The 25,357-nt window shown below is 38.7% G+C and overlaps 1 protein-coding gene across 3 annotated transcripts in view; it reads right to left on the bottom strand.

The window, feature by feature from the left end:
• The window catches only part of SEL1L (SEL1L adaptor subunit of ERAD E3 ubiquitin ligase), a 35,778-nt gene extending 12,494 nt beyond the window's left edge, over positions 1 to 23,284 (bottom strand). For 2 of the 3 annotated variants that reach the window (XM_054199972.1, XM_054199973.1), the window contains exons 1-16: positions 23,127 to 23,284; positions 15,906 to 15,943; positions 15,322 to 15,544; positions 11,607 to 11,774; positions 10,967 to 11,072; positions 9,048 to 9,210; positions 7,136 to 7,189; positions 6,996 to 7,055; positions 6,288 to 6,369; positions 5,812 to 5,966; positions 4,994 to 5,050; positions 3,926 to 3,994; positions 2,560 to 2,637; positions 1,357 to 1,419; positions 452 to 539; positions 80 to 228 (exon numbers count right to left, since the gene is read on the bottom strand). In XM_054199972.1, the coding sequence (XP_054055947.1) occupies positions 80 to 228; positions 452 to 539; positions 1,357 to 1,419; positions 2,560 to 2,637; positions 3,926 to 3,994; positions 4,994 to 5,050; positions 5,812 to 5,966; positions 6,288 to 6,369; positions 6,996 to 7,055; positions 7,136 to 7,189; positions 9,048 to 9,210; positions 10,967 to 11,072; positions 11,607 to 11,774; positions 15,322 to 15,544; positions 15,906 to 15,943; positions 23,127 to 23,217 (1,644 nt within the window). In that variant the 5' untranslated portion in view covers positions 23,218 to 23,284. Of the gene's footprint in view, positions 1 to 79; positions 229 to 451; positions 540 to 1,323; positions 1,420 to 2,559; positions 2,638 to 3,925; positions 3,995 to 4,993; positions 5,051 to 5,811; positions 5,967 to 6,287; positions 6,370 to 6,995; positions 7,056 to 7,135; positions 7,190 to 9,047; positions 9,211 to 10,966; positions 11,073 to 11,606; positions 11,775 to 15,321; positions 15,545 to 15,905; positions 15,944 to 23,126 lie in introns of those variants that run through there. The other variant, XM_054199974.1, reaches the window with a different exon arrangement.
• Between the last annotated feature and the right edge of the window lie 2,073 nt (positions 23,285 to 25,357).

Here is a 25,357-nt window from a genome sequence, read left to right as displayed (position 1 = left end):
TTCCAATATAAGCTGATGTGGTTATATCCAACCTTTTGCAAGTCAGTATTATTGGACCTTTATAAATGGATAACCTTACCTCAACAGCAGTATGACAGGATCGCATCACTCCAGTGCCAGTAGCATGCATCTGAGCCAGATTATAAAAAGCCAGAATGTGGCCGCCCTGGGAGGCCAAGTTAAAGTATTTCAAAGCTTGTTTATAGTCTCTTTTGACTCCAATGCCATCTAAAAGAAAGAATAAGTCATTGCTATTCATTGCTCTTGAAAAGCAGAGTTGTATAAAGAAAAACATTGTGAAAGCATTAGGAAAAAACAGAATAAAATATAAATTCAATGCAGTAAAACCACTCTACATGCAGTATATCTATACTTCTAATGCCACCTAGTGAACAGTTACTGAAAGGGCAGATGCTTAGACCCGCAAAATCATCATTTTGATTCCACTTACTGTAATACATGGAACCTAGTTGAAGTTGTCCATCAACCCATCCCTGTTCTGCAGCCTTCTGGAAATACTTCAGTGCTAGCTCATAGTTCTGCAGGAAGATTTACTCCAGTCATTAGAGCCTTGCAATAGACCACAATTTAAGTAAAGAGAGAAAACACGCATGCACGCATGTGTCAGTGCATGGACAGATCTATATTACAGAAAGATTACAGTGAGATAGTCTAGCAAAAAAATATTCATCTGGTCAAAATTTGGAAACAACAAATGAAATAGCCTACAATCATATTAGCATGTCTTAAGTCTGTCTTAAGCTTATGTCCAAGCTGTCATCCATATATATCATTGCTATGAATAGTTATGCTTAACAGAATGGATGCCCTATTCTGTTTCTAGAACAATTATTTAACTTATTTCCTCAACTTTGGGCTGATTTTCAACTTTTGAACATCTGTTTGCATAGCTAAATACAAAACATTTGACAAGAAACCTTCTTGTGGGAAAAGCAACAAGGTAAATGAACTCATTAAAAGTTTCAAAGTGTTCCTCCACTCTCACAAGATACATAAATAAAGATAGTTAGGGTTTGTTTAATTTCACAAGAAAATCCAAGACAAGTTTAAAACTCCTACTAAAAATTCACACTGCTATGCATTTCTAATAGCTTCAACAACATTTTCAAATGTTAGAGGGAACTCAGCATGTTTCATAGCTGCTAACTCCACAGTAATTTTTTTTTTAATATTACAGATTTCCTCATGGAGTTTTCAGTGTAACAATTAACTTCACAATTACAGTTAACTTTACAACTAAGTTTTCTACAGTACTTCCCACCAGAGAAAAAGTTTGTTGACAACAAGAAGTTACACAATCACCTATGATTAGAAAGACGACTGTCAAAAGCTTACCACTGGAACACCTTTTCCATAGAGGTAAGCCATTCCTAATCCGCTCTGTCCAACTGGATTACCCTGAAAGCACAGGAAAACATTTGTGCAGGGAAAGGTAAAACATACAGCTACATCTTTCAAGTTTTGGCTATGTCTTTAAATCACTAAAACAAATAGTGCTTAAGATAGATCTGCTTTGTAACTTTGCTCCTAGTAATAGTTATTTAGGGAGAAAATAGCATCTTCAGTAACTTTTATTCAGTAACTATACCGGTGATAAATAAGAAAAAGAAAGGCGTTCAACACTTGTTATGAAAGTCTACTGTGCACTTTCAAAATGTTGTATGAGATGTAGAACGCACACCCATAGAAAGCTGAGGCAGTAATATCTTTTTGAGATGTTCTGGATGCTAGAGAAGCTCCCAAAACAGCCAGAAGAACTCTGAGAATCTGTCTTAATTTAAGGCCAGGTTGGTGGCTGTCCTGGGGGCTGGATTTCTGACCACTGCCCCTGCAAAAGTATGCACTATGGTATTCCTTCAGTGCCAGGACAGGCAACAAGGTACCTCAGAAATCTTCAGCGAATGTAGGAAATAAGCAAATTGAGAGATCCTTACTCTGTCCTAGGACAGAGGTGTAGAACAGCAATTTAATTGTGGAATGCAAGAACCATGAAGACCCCTCAGAACTTTAGCATGTGAAACACAGTAGATGAGCGTCTTTCCTGAAGGACCACTCATGCTTTAAGTGTACAAATGCTACCGTAAGTGATAGGTCAAAAACAGACACAAGGAATTAAGAGCCAAAAAACCCCAACAGTCCAACGAGATGAGAGGTATAAAACCAAAACCATTGTCTATTCACTGACCGCAAAACAGAACCAAACCAATAGTTTCTGTGACAAGATAACTTTGGATTAATGAAAATTAACACTTAACAGAATTGCAGCCTATTTAGGTGCGCAGTATTTCATACTGATGTGAGCATTCCTGAGAGTTAGACTCCTTGCGCTGGATACAACTTCATGAAGCACCATGACCAGAACTGGCGGGAGTTTCTGACATTTTAAACAAGCAGGGCTTAATTATGGGCTACGCTGGGGCAGAAGTTGGGAGTAGGTGTATGCACATGGAAGTGCACAAAAAGAAGCACTAGCAGCATTTCTGAGCTAATCAAGTTTTTCATGCATATGCTGCATTTCCAGCTTACAGATAATCATACCATATCAGCAGCTTTCTTGAAATACTGAAGAGCTGTTTCGTTGCTCTGAGGTACAACATCACTGCCTTCTGAGTACATCTGAAGGAGAAAGGCATTATTAAAGAACAGCTGAAGAAGTTGGTTTAGCATGGAGATAATGAAGTATCTTCACTTCGCATATGAGAGGGAGTCTATTCTACTATTAGACTATTCTGACTATTGCATTACTGAATAATCATTAGAGAACTTGCCCAGAAGCAGAGAACACATCTCTATGCTGTAAAATTCAGATTCAGAGGGTTTAACTCTCTAATAGAGAATGAACTGCCTATAAAATTAAAAAGTTTTTATGAAAATACACTTCATTTTTGAGTTCTACCACTGTGCAGTGAAGAACACATAATCAGGCAAAACTCTTGTGAGACCAGTGGATTGGCAGTTAAAATACTTCTTGAAAACAAAGAAAAAAATTGACTACTAAACCCTGTTCATTTCAGCATTTATTAGATACAAAACACTCAAGCCATAAACAAAGCAGGGACGTGCAATTTCTCCTGTTGACTATCACATTATGCTATTTTTTTCATGCTCTAAGGACATGAATTTTGCATCCTCTACTGCAGTGACAGCCTGAAAAAGATGAGCTAGAGCTGCTGTGTGTTGTGGCCTAACCTTAGAGGGTACTCCAATGGAGTAATAAGGATTTAGCTCCTCACAGGGTGAAGGTAGCCTGCAACCCAGGTCTCAGGTAAGTGACCTAAATGCCTTTTGAAGCAGTAACCAAAACAGCACCAAAAGCAATCATGTTTTACATGAAAAAAAGGACTTAGATCTGAGAAAATTCATACAATGGCCCACCTCGCAAATAGACTTTGGCTTTGATTCGGAGTAGATGCAGACTAATTGGCAACTCTGACTCAGATGCCTCAGTTCTCTACACAGAATAAGAATACAGATGTCTTTCCCCTTTCCTTCCTGAACTTAGTATTTCCCACTAGGCAAATTTTTTGAGAAGCCTAGCTTTTCCCCACACACTGTATGGAAGAGCATAGTGGCCTACTCTGAGTTTTGAGCTCCACCACAGAAGGATATTTAGGTATTTAACTATTTAATTTAAAAAAAAAAAAAAAATCTAGTTCAAGCACTATTTAGAAAAAAAAACAACCAAAAGTTCCTAATGTGAAGGAGCAAGTAGAAAATTTAGACTACATAGAATAGACTATGACACTCAAATCTTGCAGGACAATTCAGAACAGCAGCAAACCAGAAGTACTTAGATTCCAGCATTCAAGTTTTAGAATACCTGATATCAGGAAGTAAGAAATATTTGTTATTTTTCATTGAAAGGCAGTCAGTTTGCTTACTTCTGAGAGTGTTCATATCTTACCTTTCCTAGAAAGGCCATTGCATGTGAATTGCCAGCATTAGCTGCTTGATTGAAGTACTCAAATGCTCGCTATAGGGAAGAAAACAAGTATTTTAGCCACTATGACTATGATTTGAGTACCTTTTCTTGCAATTGGAAGTAGGTTGTTTGCCAAGTTACCAGGTTCTTCCTGGGATAAAAGTTATCAATCCCACCTAATTTAATATATGTAACAGGGTTCCCCACTTATAATTGGAATATTGAGCAGCAATCCCTCTCAACAGTGTTTTCCAAAAAGCAGAGGAAAAAAAGCCCTACAATTGCTAGGATGCACAAGCTGCCTGGGTAAATCTTACTTCCTTACTGTACCTCCAAACCCCGTTTAGAAGAGGAGCGATCTGTCAGTTCCTATTTCAGTTTTACAGAGAGCTTGGTTATAGTCATTCTGAGCACTTGATATCTCTGAACCCTTATAGAGCAGTCATTATAAGGTATTTTAAATGTGATGACCATTAAATAATTTCTTGTTGGCAGCTGAGTCTGAAATAATCCTCAGCTCTCCATTTTTTCAATGCATTCTTTAAGAAGAGGTTAGGTATTTTAACTTCTATAAGCAGTAGCTAGGTTGGCTTACATCAGTAGAAGTTCTATTTTCTGTGCACACTTAAATATCCTTAATGAAAGTTGCACTGTTTCGCCTATAGAAGCAAAATATTCTTGCAAGCCACATAAACTAGACTATCATCGCTAACGCACGCAGAGTGTGTCATGAAGATTCTACCACATGTACAAAAGCTCAGCCGGTTTCAAGTACTACTCGATGAAAGCCTGCTTTGTTTTTGACTTCCTCATTTCTAAGATGATTAGTCAAACTACTTAAACTAATTGTGTAAGAAAATCAGCTCCATTTACTAGTCACATAAAGATTAAGTTTTATTGAATGAATTAAGTTTTATTGAATGAGATTATTGAAGTCATTAAATACCTTACAGTGGTACTTAAACAATTCTGCTTCATTGTGGTCTCAGCTATACTTTCTCCCCTTCTGCCAAGTGTAACATGCATCAGAGATATACACAGACAGGGTACCTGATGATTTTGCTCTACTCCTCTTCCTCCATGCAAGTGCAACTGTCCAAGGCCAACCTAAAAATAAATTTTACATTGCAAATAAGTTACTTTTCCCTAGGGACTTTCTGTTTCTAGTAATACAGATACCAGTGAGCTAATTACACGCACAAAGACAAACCATATCAGAATTAAAGATGCCACTGAGTCTCAAGGCACAGATTTGCTTCCATAACTACAGTACAGTCCTACTTTTTCACATTAGCCTAAGCACAAATTTATCCTAGATGAAAGTGACATGACTGTCCTAGATACAAAATAATAATTGCTCATTTGAATTCTGCCTACCTAATTTTTAAGTCATATATGACCAAGCTGAATTGTGACAATTTGCCTATATTAGTGTCCTCCACTCCTGCATTGTGTGTAGAAGAGGTCCAGCCTGCAGCACACAGAAGTCATACAAGAGCAGAAGCAGTGAGAAATTGACGAGCCCTGTCAGGGCCAGTTCTTTTGATTAAGGCTTCCTCCACAACCTCTAAAGTTATCCTTAAACTAGTCTGGCTGGTTTCTAGTGAAAGCCAAAATCCTCTTTCCTAAGATACTAAAGTTGTAATGTTTTGGACTTATTTTCCACAAAAATTTGCATTTTTTGCCCAAGCTCTACCTTAAACACACTAAAATATAAACCTCTTTTCATAAAAACTAGTCAGGAAATAACAATCAGGTTGATTTAGGAGGAAGAGAAAACTAAAGCTCCAACATCTTTCTGTATTTCATAAAGCTGTTCCTTTAATTCTTGAAAACCTTTGCAAGCCATCAGGTGAATTTAATCTTACCTGTGCTTGCACATCTCCTTTCTCTGCTAAAAACTGATAATACTGAATCAAGTCTTCTTCTAGCATCCCACTTGCCATTCCTGGATTTTCTACTTCATCTGCTAAGCGAATTCGCTGAACCACTGTGCCACCAGTCAAAGAAATGTCACTAGCAACTGGAAAACAGAGAAGATAAGTTTTCAGACAGTTTTGTTCAATACAAATATTACACTGCTACTTAATAAAAACAGATCTCTACAGACCTTTGAACTGTTACTCAGAGAGAATGAATTACTTTGACACTGTAAGAATTAAAAACATTTCGACCGAGATTAAAATAGCATATCATGATTCAGAGTCAAACAGATAATTTGTTTAATAGCAGGCATTCTCTATTTTTATACTAGTAGTGTTGATAGTACTTCTAGTATCCTCTAGGTGAATGATATAGAAATACATAGAAAATAAAGAAGGTTAGCCTAGTAAAAATTTTTTACCGTGGTTAGCTACAAGTCGATAGTGAGTGAGAGCAGATTCACAATTTTGAAGGACTCCTATCCCAGCCCAGTACCGGTAACCCTAGAAAGGAAAATATAAAAATATGGGACTATTGGTTATTTGACAACATACCACTTGCCAGGTTACAAACTTTTTTCACATTATTTGAGTAAGATTTGACGAGACAATAGGCAAAACAAAGGCCACAAGTCCACTGTGTCTGCATTAAAAGCAACTGACCAACATCATTAAAGTTTAAGTGTAGCCAATATACTTCAGATATTACTCAGGAAAAAGCAAAAAAGCTGAATGATACTGATGGGTGAAAACCCAAAGCCTTTTACTTACACATGTTGCAGTTTAGTTGTCTTAAATCTCACAATACTGATTAAAAGAGCATCTTCTGCAAAGATCTCTGGCTTTCACAGTTCTCATTAGCCTATAAAAATTGGAAGTCTGATGCGTCTGCTTTAAGTCAAGAGAGGTAAACATGGTCCATCTAAATTCATAGTGGTATATAACTTAAAATGAGCAGACTTTTCCTTAAGTTAACAAGGAGTAAAATGGAAGATCCTATTGCCCACCCAGTGCATGTATAATGATCTACTATTTGGACAGCGTAGTACATGAATGCAAATCTTACATTAAAAATTTAAGAGTACAAAAAAGTTCTTGCATATATAAAATTACTAACTTAACTTACTTACCAAGATCATATGGGCGATCAGATTTCCTCCTAAAGCTCCAAAGGTGTAATACACCAGGGCCTTAAAACAAAATCATTGGTTATTTAACATGTGCCTCCAAGATAAAATACAGGAGCACACACTGAAGGTTTCTAAGTTACCTTAGCTTGACTGGAATTGACTCCTAGACCAGAGGCATATAGAAATCCAAGAGCCTAGAAATAAAACAAAGTTTGTTAGCACATCCTTTGAAAATTCGAGGATCAGTTTTCCTGGAATACGTAAGTATAAAGTTGTCTAACAATAATTCAAAGCTTCAAAGAACATGCCGAACTCTACCTTCACTTTGGTACCTCCTATGTAGGCCCTTCCCTGCCCCTTTTAAAGTATGGAGTTTCTAAACGATTCAGTTGCCTAGGACACTAGCATAAATACATCTCACCAGAATTCAGTCTAGTGGATCGAATGCAAGGAAGAAACCACTAGTTCCCTGAATGCCAAATGTAGATCCAAAGGTCCTGAACAGTAAAAGTATCCCAGTTTAAAGACCCTCAAGTGAAGATCGGCAATATCTGTCAGGTTATCCATGTATCCTATGTGTCTCATACACCAGTGCAAACACGCATGAACCTTCTCTAGAAGTGTCATGCTGTTTTATTTACTGTCTAACAGATCCTATGAATTTACCATTTTGCATCTGTTCTGCCATGGTTTAGTTGCATTTATGACTATAAATATAAGCAGTGAGAACACACAGAGCTGTTTGGCTGAGGTTTTTTCAAAAGTTATTTTTATTCTTAAAATTTATGTCGTTACTGCTCTATCTATAACACCTGTTACAGCTGTGTGTCTCAGAGGAGAAACTACTAGCCCAGAAGATAACAGTATACACATAAAGGTGTCTGTATTTCATGCGTGTTCTAAGACTATTCTAGGCAATTCTGAAAGCACACACACACACACAAAAAAATCATCTCATGCAGACAATATTGAATTCTAGAACAATGAAAGTCAAGGTCTTCATTGAGATATAAAGTCTCTAGAGAAAACATGTTCCTGCTTTCTGTGGTAGATCAGCACTCCAGTATTAAACAGGGAACAGCAGGAGACTTGGTAGCCAAAGAGCTAACAGAAACTGGGTAACTCCTAACAGCTGACACTTCCAAAACAAGAGAGAACTAAAAATAAGTGTATGCAGATATTGAGACATTAAAATTGATAACACCACTATTTTATGACATTGCATATTAACAATTACCTATGAACAATTCTATAATGGGCAAAGGCACGTGGACAAAGTCCCATTCCAATGAACAGTATTCAAGATCCTAGGAGTAGGATCTTGACTTCCTGTAACTTCCTATATTATGAACTTGTGTGTATAACACACATCTTGTGTGTATATATCACAAAGATAAAACTGCAGATGAAAAGCCACAACAGCCCGCACAAAACACATGAAAAAAGTAACAGTTTCAGAGAAGATTTGTTGGCTGGGATCACCTGTATCTACCTGTTTTTTGACTTATACATCCCATCTAGTCAGTCATACAACAGATAAGAAATGAAATGAAAAGATCACCATCATACTATACTACTAGTAATTTAATGCTGTTTTTTTAAACTCAAAGAGAACACCTATTTCCATGCGTTTACCTTGAGGGTGCAGGTGCCATTTGTTCTTGCACCCTCAGTAATGCTAGCAGCATGAAGAAGCGAGGTAAAGCAGAAGCATTTGGGGGACAAGCTTTGAACCAAAGCAAGGCACTAGTGAAATTTAAAAAGGTAAAGGCAATGAGCAGTCAGGACTAGGAACCGCTTAGGCAAGCATTGTAAAATACATTTCCTGAATCAGAGCCTGAACCAAATGTTTTACATCAAGTTTTCAAACAATTTTAAAAAACGCAGCACTCTGCCTGCTGTCTTTTTTTAACCAGGCAACAGATACCACTTACTGTTCTCATTCTATTTTGGATCCAAGAACAATCTATAAAACGAACCTAGAATAAGTACAATCTATAAAACAATTCATAAACCTATAAAAACTTCTGTAGAATTGAAGGACATACTTACCACTTGTCCTTTAGGAGAACCTTCTTCTGTTAGTTTTTCAAATAATTCTTTTGATGACTGGATGTTCTGCTTCAGGTAATCCCCAAACAACAAAGCGTAAGACACTTTCTCCATTGCCTTGGTATGATTCATGTCAGCTGCTTTCAGAAGATATTGATACGCTCTTAAAAGAAAACAATTTCTTAGTCACCTTGAGGCAAAGAAGCAGATTCCATTCATAAAACTGAGGATTGTGGGGAGGTGTTTTGTTCCTCTGTTTTAGCTTCTATTTTCTACAAATGCATCTATCTATAGTAATTTGCTCCAGCTCCAAATCATCAACCTATGCAACAACTCATATGATTTAGCTAACAGACAAACTAGATTTTAATGTTCACTCTACTCCATATGCAAAGCAGTGTGCATTTCCTCCCCTGTAAGATATACATTGAGTTTAAGGTCCAATGCTCACATTTTGTAGCAACAATTTAAAGCCTGTACTGGGCATCTAGTAGGACCACTAGATGCTCCACAGATCCTGATGGAAAAAAGAAGCCTGAAAAAGACTATGGACTCTTTTTGATTTTTTGAGTATAAAATCATTTCAATGAAAACACTAAGCATTGGATCCAAGCCAACTGTGCACATGATCAATTTTGTGATGAAACAGTCATGCTAACAATAAGAAAGTTCTCTGCAAACTCCCCTTTCTATTTCAGCCTCAGAACTTACAGTAGTCCTCCAAAGTAATTTCACAGCAGCTAGTTTCACAGCAATTTAAGAGAACTGTAACCTTAAATATCATAACACAGTCCTGTCAAGCATGCCTCGGCTTGATTTCTCATGGGCCTTTGATAGCATTCCAAGATTTTTCATTACCTCTCCTCATTTCCATTCTCAGCCTTGTTTTCTTTAGGACAGGCTGAGGCACACGTGGTTCCTCACACAATTTTGTCTTCTAAGAAAGTGTAAGGTGTTCAAGAGAACTAAGATCTAATACTGTTTTACAATTTCTACACTATTTTATACAAAAGAATACTAGTCAGAGTCTAACAGATACTGTCTCCCTTTGTCTTTGCCAAGGTGTGATGGACAATCTCTACGCTGTGCTTCAGTTTCCCTGATACATAAAGTAGAAATATGCTCCCTTATTTACCAAGTTTAACATGGTAGCAGTGCTCACATAATAACCAGCAGACTGAAGTCACCACTTACGGATGAAGCTGTCAACATGAGTACCACTGAGTTCTAAATGAACACAGTTATTCTTAATTATAGTGGTAAGCTGACAACTATTTCATCAGTAATTGGATATATACAGAGTAGAAAGTAAACAGACCAGAATGAACAGGACACTCATTTCATTCTTTTTTTTTTTTTGTTTCATCTACAAGCATTACCCTTTTCTCTCATACAAAGTTGATTATTAGAGTTTTAACAATTTGTTGAGATCATGTTTAATACTATTTTTATGGTGACTGAAAATATCAGAAAGCAGAAACAAAAACAGAGCAGGACAAGATATGCTGATTTTTCCCACTTAATCTTTGAAGCAGAAAGAGAACCAGACTGTAAGAAACATTTAAAAAAGGACAATTATCTTGTATCACGTTCTCAGTTTTTTTCTGGGCAGTTGCCACATATAAATTGTAGCTACAGAGCTGCAGCACCATCTTGCATTAAGTCAATATTTTGATGACATCCACTTTTCAGAAGTTAATCTTATACAATTTTTAGTGGATGCAGAGGAAAGCAGGCATAAATTTGTTTTTCTAAATACCCTGAAATTCCTATTTATTTTCAGTACTATCACTGCATAGTCGATGCTAAGTCCAATAAAGTGCAAAGTCCCAGGGCAACTCATTTAAGTTATTTTTCAGTTAAGCCAGAGTGATCAGCCAAATCATCCTTGTCTTGTGGGGGTGGAGAGGTAGACTTACTCTTTCTTTTGAGCCTTTTTACTGCTTTCATTAAGGATTTTCATTCCAGTCTGATAAACATCCTCAGCTTCTTGCATCTGCCTTCTCTTATTAGACTGCTCTTCAGCTAAAAAAAGGAAAAGAGTATGTTAAGAGCTGCATTGTTTGCAAAGACCAAGAAACAACCCAAGCGATTACAAAAACCTGTCTAAAGGAGCTGCTGGATATCTTGGTAGACAGTTTCTTCTAGTGTGATGTCTCTCATGTATGAATTTGCTGTTAAAATATTCTCTTCCTTGCTCCAAAGCAACCTGTGCAAGGAAGGATGCTTCCTAGAGAAAGGTTGCCTCTCTGCAACAAATCTGCGAGTGTAACAGAAGACACTGTCAAACCCCTATATTCCTACAGCCTCAGAAACTAAGAGTTTCATAGATGCCTCCACTGCAAGATTTCCCAAATAGCTTCAGAAAGTGGCATTTCCATTATAATATTTTCCATCACAAGAACTTCACCTTTCTAATTACTTGTATATCACAGTATAAAGTGGCCATTAACATAAGACAGGGACTTCTAGGTGCTAAAATAAAAGGCATTAAGAGGACTGAAAACGCTAGCTTAAGAAAGCATGCCTCAGACAAGAGCAAGACATCAGGTTACTTACTTTCACAGAAGCCCCACTTTTGATCTTTCTTGTAATCGTAAGTTGTGGCACACCAAAGCCTGCCATCTTCCCTCCCATCTGCAGTGCACTCTGCATACTCCTTCTCCATAAATAAAAAGGGGAAGTGGCAAGGTTCGCCATCTGCAGTGCCTCCAATAGCTGTCAATACTGAAAATACATACCCAGGAATTAGAAGGCCTTCCTTTATTCCACAAAATAAAGTCATCTACTACATATAGGAAAACACTCCTATGTTGGTTTTAATTTCTATGTACTGCATTTAATCAAGTTTTCAGTAAAATTTGTAATTTATAAAAGCCTGAAAAAGCAATTATTTTTCCAAATGTCACTTGAAAAAGTATTATTTTTAAGTAGAAAATGAAACAGAAGGTATGTGGTTTCTTATATTCTTTAGTTCTAATCAAAGAAAATATTTTTCTTTAGATTGGGGAAGGTAAATCTGTTACATTTTTGCCTACCAAAATAAACAGCCCTTCCTTTCACTTTCTCTTCTCTGCATTCCTTTCTTCATGCAAAAGATTACCCTTGAAGTGCATTCCAGCGCATATAAGCATTTCAGCCCCAGGGCTAGAGATATATTCATGACAGAACCACCCACATCATCAAATGCAATACTGAAAGTACTTGAATATCAGCAGGGAGTACGCTTAAAATATGCAACTGTAAGAAAAGACTGAAATGAAATCACTACAAGTCCAGTCATTTTCTACTGTTGCACATACTTATACTGAAAACTTTATTTCACTTCACCAATATATTTAAGTTGCATTCAAAGTTACTTTGAACAGCATGATTTATCATTTCTCATGTACTAGAACTTCAAAGGTTACTAATTCCAATATTGCAATATTTTTAAATAAAATCAATCTTCTACAAAGACTAAGAATTATCTTTGTTTTTTGAAAAAGAAATTATTTCAATTAGCCTTTTATAGAAGTTCTTCTCTTTCACTAAGCTAAATCCAGCAGTTGGGTTCAGCTTCATTTGAAGATACATGCAGAGTCAGGCAATTGAGAATGTCAATTACATGGTGTTTTTTCAAGTTAATTTTGTAATTCTCGTGGTTATAGAGAAAGCTAGTTCTTTTTTTCTAGGGTCTATAATTGTAAGGCCTAGAGACCATACTAATTTAAAAATTTCATATTGATTTTTTGAAGCATAAGGAAGTCTCCAGGATTAGTTAGCCTGTTCAAATTGCTCTTCATAATTTGATTCCTTGGCAGACGTTCCACCACACCACTCCAAGTTAATTATCCCATAACACACAAGGAAAAGTGTTATTTTCAGAAATTGCATTCAAAAATAACGTGTCCAGATGCAGTTAGCCTGGAATAATTTTAGACATCTGTTAACCACAGAGTAATGCACAAACTCAGGCTAAAGGTACATATAACTACAATGGATGGGACCACTTATCACTGTCATTTGAACAAACTCCAGGTCCAGGATATTAACACTATTTGAGAACCTGAAGTCTTACTTGTGCTGTTTAGCACCTTGTCCCCTGTACTGAAAGCAACTGGACATGAACCACTTACATAGTGCTCTGCAGGAGACTTAGCTGTACACTAAAGTTATGAAATTACTCTGCCCCAGTCCTCCCCCTTGCCTTTTTGCATTCCAAATTCAACCATAATGCTGTTCCCCGCCCCCCCCAGATACTAACCCCTAAAGCAACACAGCAATGCGATCACAGGATAAAATGCTCACCACAGTTACTTTATCATGTACTTCAGAGTGATAAATACAATCTGAGGCAAATTATTTACTCAGAGGATAAAATACTTTTTGTCAAACTGAGCGTGCAAGCAGCAATTTATTCAGACATAGTAAAACAGGTAATGTATATGGTCTTTTATCATTATATTTTGTCCTTTTTTACTTCTATCTCATCTCATAGTCTATACTGCAGGAAACCCAAATACAGATAACTTATAAGTATTGGTTACATTACTGTAAGATTCCTCCATATAGGAAAACAAACGCTGCAGGAATCTCTGTATAAACTTGTGGGCAGTATTCAGCAAAAACTTCCAGTATGTAACTTGATTGTTACAAAAACATACAACACAAAAGATAACTTAAAAAATACCATTTTCTTTACACACAAGATCTCCTCACTAATCAGAAGAGAGCAGGACAACTTTCTTAGAAGCTTAAAAGCCTTAGTGTTATTAATTCTAAATTAATGAAGATGAATTTTTTTTTTCTGCTCAATATCCTGAAAAATACACATAGAAACTTGAAGAATATTATTTTTTCCATGCAATCTCATGACCATGCGCAGGAGCCAAACTGTACTTAGAAAAGCTTTAATCTCCCTTAATGCAGTCCTGTCACCAGTAGCTCATTCAAGAGATGTAACATCTGTACCTGAAGTAGATTCCTGTCCTGCTCAGTTAAAAAATTTGTCAGTAAAGCTGTCCTTTTTTAACTGGCAGAATACAAGTACCTTTCCTTCAGAATTGCTTTTTAGATTAATCCAGTAATCCTTCCATCCACATCTCTTACTTCATAACAGGTTCCGAAAACTGCACAAGACTTAAATTTATCGGTTTTGAAAGTCACTTGCAGTACCTTGGCAGGTGTAGTTAAAAATCTTAGTTGCCAGGGAGCAAGCCATCTGGTTACACCTTTCTAATGTGAGATTAAAAGTATCTTAAAGTTTACTTTTGAAACAGACTGCACTAACTAAATATGGTGCTTAGCTCACTGTTTTGTGTCAACAAGCTATTTAGTGGCTTTTATATACCTTTCTCCTGTATAACACCACACCTATCAACAGCAATACTTAATCCTATTATTGAGTTTTTACAAACTGTGTACTAGTTCTGCATTAATAAGGAAGGCTTATTAGAAAACACTGAAAGCATATAACAGAGCTCATTTCATAACTCCTGCTTTCTTTTGACATTTGAATTGGAGTTCAGAAGACAGACAAATACTAATATTACCCCGTAGTTATATTTTTTCAGTAAAGTTGAAGATTTACTTTTTATGGACAAGTGAAAAGTCTTTGCTGCACAGGCTAGGGTACCCAACTGTGCCATCTAACTATCATCCACTACTAACTGCAAGTCAAAAAAACATATTACATTTATATTTTTATTAGTAGTAAAAAAGAAATACTAATATTTCCTGGGAATTTAGGCATAAGCACATAAAGGTTTTACCTATATTTAAAAACTTACTGAAGTTTACATGCAATTTCGATGCTGCCCTAAGGCTCCCAATGCTGTCCTAGCAAGTCTGCTTTCCGTCACAATTTGTTCCTTCTCTGTCAACTGACTCCCCAGGCAAACAGCCAGCAGGCTGAAACACTGATGCAATTTCTCCTTCTATGGCTGGTATACATACACACAGCATATTATGTGTACTTGAGTCCTATTTGAAGAAATTAGGGCTTTCTCCATTTGATAGTTAAAGCTTTCCAAGAAGATGGAAACAAGAATAACTACAGAAAACTCTTTCAAATGAGAATCTAAAAATAACACTCAAATTTCGTTCACAATATATTTGAAAACTTTCTGGAATTACTTTCTAAAGGAAAAGGCAGCAGTTACCATTTCATTCCAGACAGGTTAAGACACTAGTTATTTCATATGTTCAGAATTACTATTTGTGTTCATCCATGTGCCAAAGTTACTCAGATGCATCTTTCTTGCCACTTGTTCAAAAGTCTGTGAGCAGTTACCTGGACTCTGTATTTCTGCTTCTTCCAAATCCTTATTTAATAGATTTGACACTTCTAGAGAGTTTAACTCTTCCAGTGAATTCTCTTTTTCCTCCTCTTGACTGTGAAAGTTCTCTTCATCTTCCGATTGAGAGTCTGATTTCCCTGATTCAAGGAAGATCTGACCTGCTACCACTCGAGTTCCTGTGGAATGGTCCTTTACTTGGTCCTCTGCTGATAAAGTCTGAATGAAAGTAGCCACATAATTTAGAAGATTAGAAACTGAAGAGCAGCAGCTGGCAAAAACAACATTACTTTTTAAAGGTATGATTAATTAACATATTAAGTGTAAACAGTAGTATCAACAGTAAGTTGAGCTACCTCTACCAGCTCTCATTGACTTTACCCCTTTCAGTTCTTTGGAAAAAAAAAATCTTTTTCAAAGATATAACACAACATTAATTCTTCTCATGCACAGAAGGAATTAATGAGACAGTAAGAGCCACAGAACAGTTTAAAACAGGAATCAAATGACAGTCCTGAATTTCAGACCTTTGGTCTCACTCTACAAGAAAAACAGAATGACTAGAAACTTATTTGCTCACCTTTGACTCCAGTGATTCGTCTTGATTTCCCTCTTCATCTAGAAGAGATGTTATAAGTCAGTGAAAAGCTCTTCCATGAGTAATTGTCTCAAAAATAAAAATAAGTTAAACTATAATATTGTACCATGGTTCTGAAATATTCTAGTGTACTAAGTTGACTAATGCATTTCAGAAAGACCCTGTTAGTGCTGTCAGGAAGAATCAACTGTTTCACAGATGATCCACTTCTTCCTTAAACTATGCCAACACAACTCTGTGACCAATACTGGAAAAAAAGTGTGGATTTTTTTTTTTTTTTAAACCAAAACCAATCCTCTAGATTACTACACAGTCTGAATTGTTCCAGTCCAACTAAACTACTTTAAAAAAGTTATACATCAAGCGAAAAGGACCTACGGAAGCTAAGGTTTTTAGTCACCAAATCAGCTTTAGTATAAACAGCTTCAGTAGCAACCAGAAAGTTACATTACTACCACCCCGCTTAAACATTGTTCTTCATAGAATGCCAATTAATTTTGCCTGACCAGTATATTCAGACCTTTATATAGAGGTCTCTCTTCAGAACTTATTTTGGTTTTAAGGTACTCTTCAAAACCTGCAAGCTTTGTTTAACTGTCACCTTTCTTACCTGAATGGGCTATGATACGATATTTGATTAGAAAGATCGGAAAGAGAAAAAATGGCAAAGAAAGGTTATTAGGCAGAAACCTATAGGAATAGAGGTGAAAAGGAGGGAGAAGATAACCAGAAAAGCTTTTTTTTTAATTATAGTTTTGCCATTGTTTTGCAGAATTGTGTCTCTTATTTTCTTTGTTCCTGCAAATTAAATGGGCACTGTGCTTCAAACAACTGGGTTTGCACGATCAACTGAAAGCCTCTGAAATTATCACAGCTGAAACGTGACTGTTCCCAGTATCTGATTCCACCTCATTTCAGTAAAGAAACTCCCCACACATTTGAAAGAAGATGCTATAGGCCTCCCTCTCTCTGGCACACAACTCACTTAAAATAAAAGCTCAAAACACAACCAGATGACTAAGAAAAGCTGCCACTAACTCCTACTATATTTAGAAATTCCTCCCTTCCGAGACTCTGGGGTGTGTAATGCCCTATAGCAGCGGTAAGGCATAGTCAGGCTGGAGATCAGCACTATGACTACAAGTACCACCTAAACTGATAGAAGTTAGTGCCCTGTACATAAGATACACCACTCAGCATGTTATGGTTAGCTGTTAAAGACTACCTGCACAAATACTAAATGCCAACAAAACTCTCAAAAAGTTCATAGAACTTTTCTGACTTTCTATAAGCATTTGACAGCAAACAAAACTTGCGTACTTTCCATCCTCATGCAAGTGAAGCGTCTTACCAGAGATAAATCATCTCTGAAGTGATAAACTACAAACATGACACTTTTATCAGTTCATGTTTTGAAGACTATTATTGTAACAGAGCAACTGTGGCTATTTGCAATGAAAGAGCTAATCTTGGAAGCCAGATTCCAGAAAGTTATTTCCACATTGTTATTTGAAGTATAACCTTTGATTAGAACAAGTAAGTAAAAAGATAAGGATCAACTTTAAGCCATAACAGCATAATGAAAATCAAGAAAAAATGCTAAAACATATAAGTGAAGCTGCAAAAATAAGGTGACAAGAAGTTTGACAGTGCAACTGAGACAAATAGATAACAGTCTGTTGAGCGTACTGAAGAGGATGGAAAGCTCAAAAAGTTTGACTGCCAGCAGACACAGGATTAAAAATGATCTATAACAGTCAGTGTGGGTAAGCAGCTGTACCCTACAGGGTCAAAAATGAGCCCTTTAGGAAAAACTAGTGGAGAAAGAAAAGAACAGTCTAGATGAAACAGAACCTGCAAGTAGCAGCCAAGACAGCGTAATTTCGAAAATACCAAAAAAGGCATAAGAAAAAACAAATTAGCTGCATTTTCATCAGAGACCCCAGTGCTTATCAGCTTGAGGAATCTAACAGATAAGGCTGGTTGTGATAAGTCATAAGAAGTTCTACCACTGAACTTCAACATTTCAGATCACCATGTAACAGTTGTTTATTAAACACAGTAAAAAGTAGGTGTGAACTTAGGATACTTGCTGGTCCTTTCTACTTTGAAACTATGAAACAAATTTGAAGCTACCTTTCCCACAAATTACATTGTACTATCCTAAATAATTTTAATCTAAAACCAAATGCCACCCCTACAACTTCAAACTCCAGAGCTTGCCAAGAGATTCAGACATGCTTCTGGAATGGGGGAAATATAAGACAGGGTTAACCTGCCCAGTAGCTGGTGTGCTGTTATGAATATATACAAAGCACTTATACTGTACCTGTTACTGCAGTAACAAACATCATGTTATTTTTAACAGCTATACCAGCTAGAGTGTTTTTTTCTGTCTGTTCAAAATCAGCCTATATGGCTGAAAGCACTAGACCATTCTAGCTTTTTGGTAAAGGCTTTACTAACTGACTTCAACTTGCGGAAGGTTGACTTTACAACAAAAGACCACACAAGGTCAAATATAAATAGGGCATACTATCTATGCACACATATCAAAGGATAATTTTATTGTAACTTCATATGCAAAGCAAAAGGTTTACTAAACTGAAAGGCAAGAGACATCTGAGCAACGTGTGGCAGAGCTCATTAAATGTTCGCTGCTCTTCTTTAAAAGTAAATAAACCTATTTCGTTTCTGTTGCATCATTTAAATTCTCTCTGAAGGAACCAGATTTGTTATTAAGAAGCTGTACTTGAATAATTGTTTTCAAAACAGTGGTTCCAAAATAGCACTAAAGCAACAACAAAATATTAGTTTAACTGTTCTTAGCTCTGAGACTTCTTCTAAGTTAGGCAGATGAGGTTGCAGTGATGATCAATAACGTGACTAGAGGAGGGATAACTTAAAGCCTTGTTATTTCACAGAACTGCTGACTAATATGTACCCGCTACTCATGGAAGTGTGCCTACTTCTAAGAAACAGTTAAGAAAATTATTCTGAAAGTGTTAATGAAAGATCTATGGAAGGTCACAGTTTGACCTAAGAACTGCTTATTATTCAAGGCTCAACTACTTGGCAAAGTCACAGATGTTATGTTTGTGCACCTGCTTCAGAGATTAAACCTGATAGTTTCGTTTGTTTTCCACAGTTAAATTTAAAAAAGTAACTAATTTTTTTTTTTTTTTTTAATTTGGATCTGTTACCAAGGCTGCCTACTTCTATAAACCCCTTCTGAAAAGGTCAACTGGAAATTAACCCTACCTTCTATTAAACAAATTAGGGAGATGCAATGATATATTAAAAGGAAGAAGTAGGCAAAAATACCTGTGGCTGAAACGGGCAGCTGACGACGTTGTACAGAATGCTTCACTGTCAAACAGTGCTGAGCTGTAGACACTGCTGGGTACTCTCATGCCCAGCTAGGACTCTAGAGCACTTCATACAGCTAAACACTTGTTTCAACCATCCACCAGTTCATATATAATTAAAATCATCTTTAAAATGTATTCATTTTCCTCAATTAGAAATACCAGTGTTCAATCAGCCTATTTAAATATAGCAAAAGTCATCTGGCAGCCTATGCCAGATAAAAAGTTCCTACCATATGCTGGATAAAGATCCTACCATTTTGTAAGAATTACTTTTTTCAAGAGAGCACTATGGAGAGCGGGGCAGAAACAAGAAGGGCTATGCCATGTGATTCAGCAAGAAGAATGTCATTAGCTGGAGGGAGCCCAACAGTTCCAGAGTTTTGCTGTATTAGAAGAACAAATCAACTGACAGCCTGTAAGGCTAAAGGACTGCTACTACCAGACAAGAAATACTATCAGTTTCAACATTAGAATGGTCACTCATCTTCAGGAAATAGCCAAAAATTCAGTAAGTGCAAGCAGTTGGCAATCTCCCAAAGCTCTGAGGAATGCCCTAACTGATCACTGGAGTCAGTTTCCTTCCATTTTTTGCCAAGCTCTTCAAGCTTCAAACACCATCACAACAAAGCAACAAGTAAGAGTTTGCATGCTCTAGAGCAGGGATCTCCAAAGTGGGGTGTGTGCACCCCAGGGGGTGTGCTAGCCAACCCACCAGGCATGCAGGAAGAAAATACTTTTTGTACCACTAATAAATAAAACTTTTCTTAATACAGTGTTTATTTCATTTTTATCATATTCTTTTTTCATTTCTGTTTTTGTGTATGTTTTATGATGTACGTAATATGCTAGTACAGTAGTACATTTTTTTTTTGTTTGTTTTTAAGTTAAACATCGAAGATGCATGCTCAAAAATGTTTTTACCGAGAGGGGTGCATGAACAAAAAAGGTTTGACAACTGCTTTAGAGCACCCATCAGAGACATTCTGTGGTATTTTTAGTTATTTCTTTCAATACTCTTTTCATGCAATTGACTAGTTAGACTTTGAAAGAGTGCAAACCCTGTTTATCCTATTCTTGCAGGACAAAAAAGAAATCTTAAGAAAATTACCTCATCAATTTTTCAACTGTTAAATTCAGCACAGAAACAGACTCAATAGCGTAAATGTTTCTATGCTGTTTCTATTCCTGTTACGTGAACCTCTAAAATCTGCAGTGAGTTAAGCAAAATCCGTAAATGCATCTATTCAGTGAGACTAGTTTTGAAGTATCCCTTGCAGCAAGTAAATTGTTCCCAGCTACAATCTGTGCACTGTATTCATTTTAGTGCAACTAAAAGTTTAAGATATAGGTCAACCCTCACCCTGAATACAAATCTTTTTTCCAGTCTCCTTGCAATTGCTGGCTAACTATTTACAAAACTTAGTCTCCAGCAGTCCCTCTATAGGAACTGAGATTCCCTATCAGGCAACAAGTTTAGGGAATGTTTTTTAGTTAGGTAAGTAAAATCAGAAGGGGCGGGGAAAGCCATTATTGGCTTTTGAGAGAACAGATACAGAAGTTTCCTACAAGTATATGACTGTGCTCATTTGTCCTACCACTTAACGAGACAGTATGAAAACCTCTGCCTATCACCGAAGTCAGCTATGGAAGATGCAGGACAGTCAGAGGAAGGAAGCATCAGCTCCTCTCTTCAGGCAGAATGACAGAATTTCTACCTCTTAGTCTGCAAACACAGGGAAAACACCACAGGAATGAAATAATATTGGCAATTGGAAAAAAAGATTTTTTTTTCAACATTCTTAATGAATGGTAACAGAAGAAGCAGAAGGCCATGACTGCTGTTAACACGCATGAGATAGCCAGCTTTGGCTGGAACACAGAGTTTCCAATTCTGTTAGCTGATTTTGCCAATTCCCCATGGACTCCTTAATATTCTTTCCCCAGCCCCCAGTGTTCAACTTCTTCATAATCTGTATTAATATTGTATCTTTAGAAAAAATAGTGCCCATTTCTTTAGGCCTGAGTTTTCATGCATTCAGCTCAAGTTTTCAATAAATTGATTTAAGCAAAGTTTATGACTATAGAGTTAGGGTTTAAAGCTATTGTTAAAAGACTCACTACTAAAAAAAAAATCCTCATTAAGAACATCTTCTGAACTCAGGAAATGTAACACTCAAACCATTTTTACTCATCCTTCTTAAAACCCCTCCGTTCAATGTACTCACATTCCAGATGACTGTTTCCAGACCAGACATTAGGAATGAACAGGTATTCACGGACGCATTTAACACACAGTCTCTAGGCTTATGACAGACTCTACTAGAGAAAGTGTTACTCTTACTGTAGGAAATCAAAACCTCAATGAAGTGATGATGTCTTATTTTCTTTCAGAATGATTCTTGACAAAAATTGGAGGAAGAGAGGTCTTCCTGTTCTAATCTGCTGCCAAAAGCTGGACTCTGAACACCCTCTCCTAATTAATTCTGGATATTAATGAACAGTTTTACCTCATAGTAGCGATTTACGTTTGGCAACAGCTCTTAATCCTTCATGTACTGTACCATGTGCTTTCTTGGGCCTACTAATTGTATTAGTTCAATTGACTCTAAATATATGCTTTTTAAAGGCTGAATTAAGCTATTGGATCTTCATATTCACAAACACAACTTTGTGATAGTGGAAAAGCAGTCAAGACAGAAGAGTTGCACGCTAGCACAGCTATAGATGCACACTTGAACAGCCCCTAACTTTGTCACCTAACTTCCACGTACACAACAGATGGTTCATCTGACATGAACAGTCTCATCTCACCTTAGCTTTTTTCTTTATATACACTCATAGTGAGAACACATTATTCAGAGCCTAGGTACCTTTCTCTGGCTGCACAGAACTTGTACATATCCTTTCTACACCTTGGGAAGTGCCCTGCTGGCATATAACATTACCTACAAAATTCCTATAACTGTGCTTGACATCCGATCTGAACTCCAGTAACAGAACTTTAAATTTCAACTTCTTACTGCATACATGAAAATGAACCCAAACCACAGAACTTACCTCTAGAGAAAACATTACTTCCCTGAAATACCATTGACAGCCTAAAAGCACATCCTCAGTAGCACTGGATAAGGCTGTCTACTAAAGGAGTACTTTCTAGCTTTAGAAACACTATATGAATAAAAGTATTGCACATTTCCCCCACCCGCCCATGGTGCAAAGGGTGTGGGAGAAAGGAAAGGAAGTAGATGACAACATATGAGAAGCACACAAAGCCCAAACTGCATAACAAAAAAAGAAGCAGGAAAAAAATATATCACAGCGACATAACGCAGGCCCCAGAAATGTTCTCGATATATTTGCATATGAAAACTGTTCTGATAACGCTAACGTCAGCACTATCAGCTCCTCAGCAGGAAAACACGTAGTAGGAAGGAAAAAAAAAGTCTCATTTCGGTTTTGAGCAGAGGAAGCATTACAAGGTAGGCTCCTACCGAACTGTTTAAAGGCCGAAGCCAGACTAAGCAACGCGTTCACCCCTGTCAGGCCTACCGAACCGCTCCCGGTGAGGCAAAGCCAGCAGCACAGGGTGAGCGATGGGCCCGCCACCCCCGGCCACGCAGCTGACAGCAGCCCAGCTCCCTTCCCCTCCACCGCCTCAGCGCCCTGGCGAGGACGGCGGTGCCCCCGCGCACCCCAAAGCCCCAGCGGAGCACGCAGCATCCCGTCCCCAAGGACGCAGCAGGACCCTCCCGTTCCCCCGCAGCAGGCCACGGCGGGGGGCAAGGCCGCCGCCGGGCTCAGGCCCAGCGGGACACGGAGCCCCGGTACTAACCGGCCGCGGCTAGAGTTCCGGCCCAGAGCGCCGTCAGACACAGCACCAGCGTGAGGCTCAGCACCAGCCCGAGGCGCGCCCACCGCCCCATCCCGCCGGGAGCCTGAGGGGCCGCCGCCGCCGCCCGCCGCCGCTGAGGGGGCTCCGGGTCCGGCTTCCTCGCCCCGCCCACCCCCCCCCGGCGCCGACCAATCCGCCGGCCGCGCCGCCGGCCAGCTACCGACCGCTGGCCGCCGCGCACGCACGGCTCCGTCGGGCACGCCCTCCTCTTGGCCAATGACATCACAGGACGGGAAGCACGTGCCTCAGAGGGCGTAGCGGCCGCGCGAGGGCGCCCTCTCGAAATTGCGGCGCCGATTGGCTGGCGTGCCCCTTCCTACAAGGCCCAGGGCGCCTTGCGGCGGCCATGGCGGTGCTGGTGGCCCGCGGACGGTGCGGGGCACGGGCCAGCCTGCCACCGCCCATAACCCCCCGCGCCGAACCGCTGAGGGAGTGGCCGTGCCGCCCGGCCGTGAGGTGATGCGGCCGGCGGCCGCCCGGCACAAGTCAGAGCAGTAGCTCCAGCCTCTCTTTTGGGGAACCTGGAAAGGGAGGTTAATGGTTTAGTTTAATTTACTAAGCCTTTTTTTTCTTTTCTTACAACGTTTTTATTCTCTGCCAGTAGGTTTCTACATCAGCCTTTTTTTTTTCTTTCCCCCCAGTGGGAAACTGAAGGGTTTATGACTTTAATTTGTTTCTAAAAGCAACAGGGAGCCCTGTTTCAGACAATGGAATTCCAGGTGGCTGAAGAGACTCTTGATTAGCTGTACGGGAAGCAGCAGTAAATGAAAAACCTATCTAACCCTGCATAGCTGAAGCATGTGGAACTCACAAAGAATGCAATTAGTTGAACCTTCCCTTCAGAAAGGTGTCAGCTCCGGGAAGGGACCGTGGGATGCAACTCTTATTCTTACAAGAATCGCATCTCTCTGTAGGTCAGTTAAAAAGCAACAACAGGCGAGGAAAGGGAAGCAGCGTCCCAACCTGCAGTGGACTGAAACGCGACTTGGTAGTTGCAACTTGGTAGTAAGTGAAGTGTTACTGCATCACAGGACCATGCTGTTAACACAATACCATCTAAATAGCGTTAAGCCATCTCATCTCTACAGTTGTGGTCTCTGCAGGGCGAGAGTAGCCGCCAGTGGCCGTGGGATTTTTTTCCTGTGGGAGAGGACTGTGGGACATAGAGTCCCACCCCAGACTGGCTGAGGGGTTTTCTACTGCTGGGACCGGCTCTGCAGTCAGGGGAGCACCCGTACTGCTCCACCTAGGATGCTTCTGAGTAGCATGTAAGTGCCTTGCGCAGATCTAGTAAGTGCTTTTGATTCTAATTAGGAGAATGCTGAGTACTAGTTAATTTTTTTTTCTAGCTACAGTACAGCTATAACAGTGTCCATCAACTTAGACAAAAACAAGCTGCACTATGGTGTAGGAGTGCTATTGTTCCAGTACAGGCCTGAGGGGGTTTCACCAGAGCTTCCCTGTGCTTGGATCAGACCAAAGTTTAACCTGTGTGCTAAACAGAACCATGTTAAAGCCTGCCTGCTTGTGAACATTGCTGCCCTGAGAAGAGCGGAGCAGCTCAGCAGTGCTGGGGCTGGGGAAACCCCCGAAGGGCAATGCCCATGTTCCTCTGACCAAGGGGTATCAGGTGCTGGGGCGGGCTGATCAGAGCCCTTCTGGTGTGCAAGACTTGAGGGAACAAATCCCTCATCAGCCCTCCTGCAAGCAGGGGTTGGACTAGGGGATCTCTGGAGGTCTCTTCTAACCAAATTTATTCTATGTCTAAAGCTCTGTGTGCTTGGTTAAGTGAAATGGAGGAATATGAGGAAAAATATAATGAGGGAAGGAGATTTTTTTTTTCTGAAATAATTAATCGCCTAAATAAAAAAAACCAAACAGATAATAATGCAGACTGAGTTAGTTCCAATTACTTTAGTCTATGCTGTACTCTAAAAGTGTGGTAAATTTATTGCTGCCTTTCCATTTATGTGTGCAGCAGCCATAAAATTCCTATTACTTTTCTTAATCAGTTTTGCATTTTCTTCTATGAAGCCTTGAATGGAAGCTTAGGTATTTTTGCTGTGTTCCTTTTCTATACCAAAATGTGGTGGTCTTTTATGGACCAGTCCAAATGACTGGCAAATAGTAAGGGCTCAAATTGTATCCTTTGTGTTTTAGGTATGCTTAAG

The sequence above is a fragment of the Rissa tridactyla genome, chromosome 4, assembly GCF_028500815.1.
Source record: "Rissa tridactyla isolate bRisTri1 chromosome 4, bRisTri1.patW.cur.20221130, whole genome shotgun sequence".
NCBI classification, from domain to species: Eukaryota; Metazoa; Chordata; class Aves; order Charadriiformes; family Laridae; genus Rissa; species Rissa tridactyla.
Note: the sequence above shows the minus strand (reverse complement) of the source record. Positions and strands in the feature narration are given on the sequence as shown.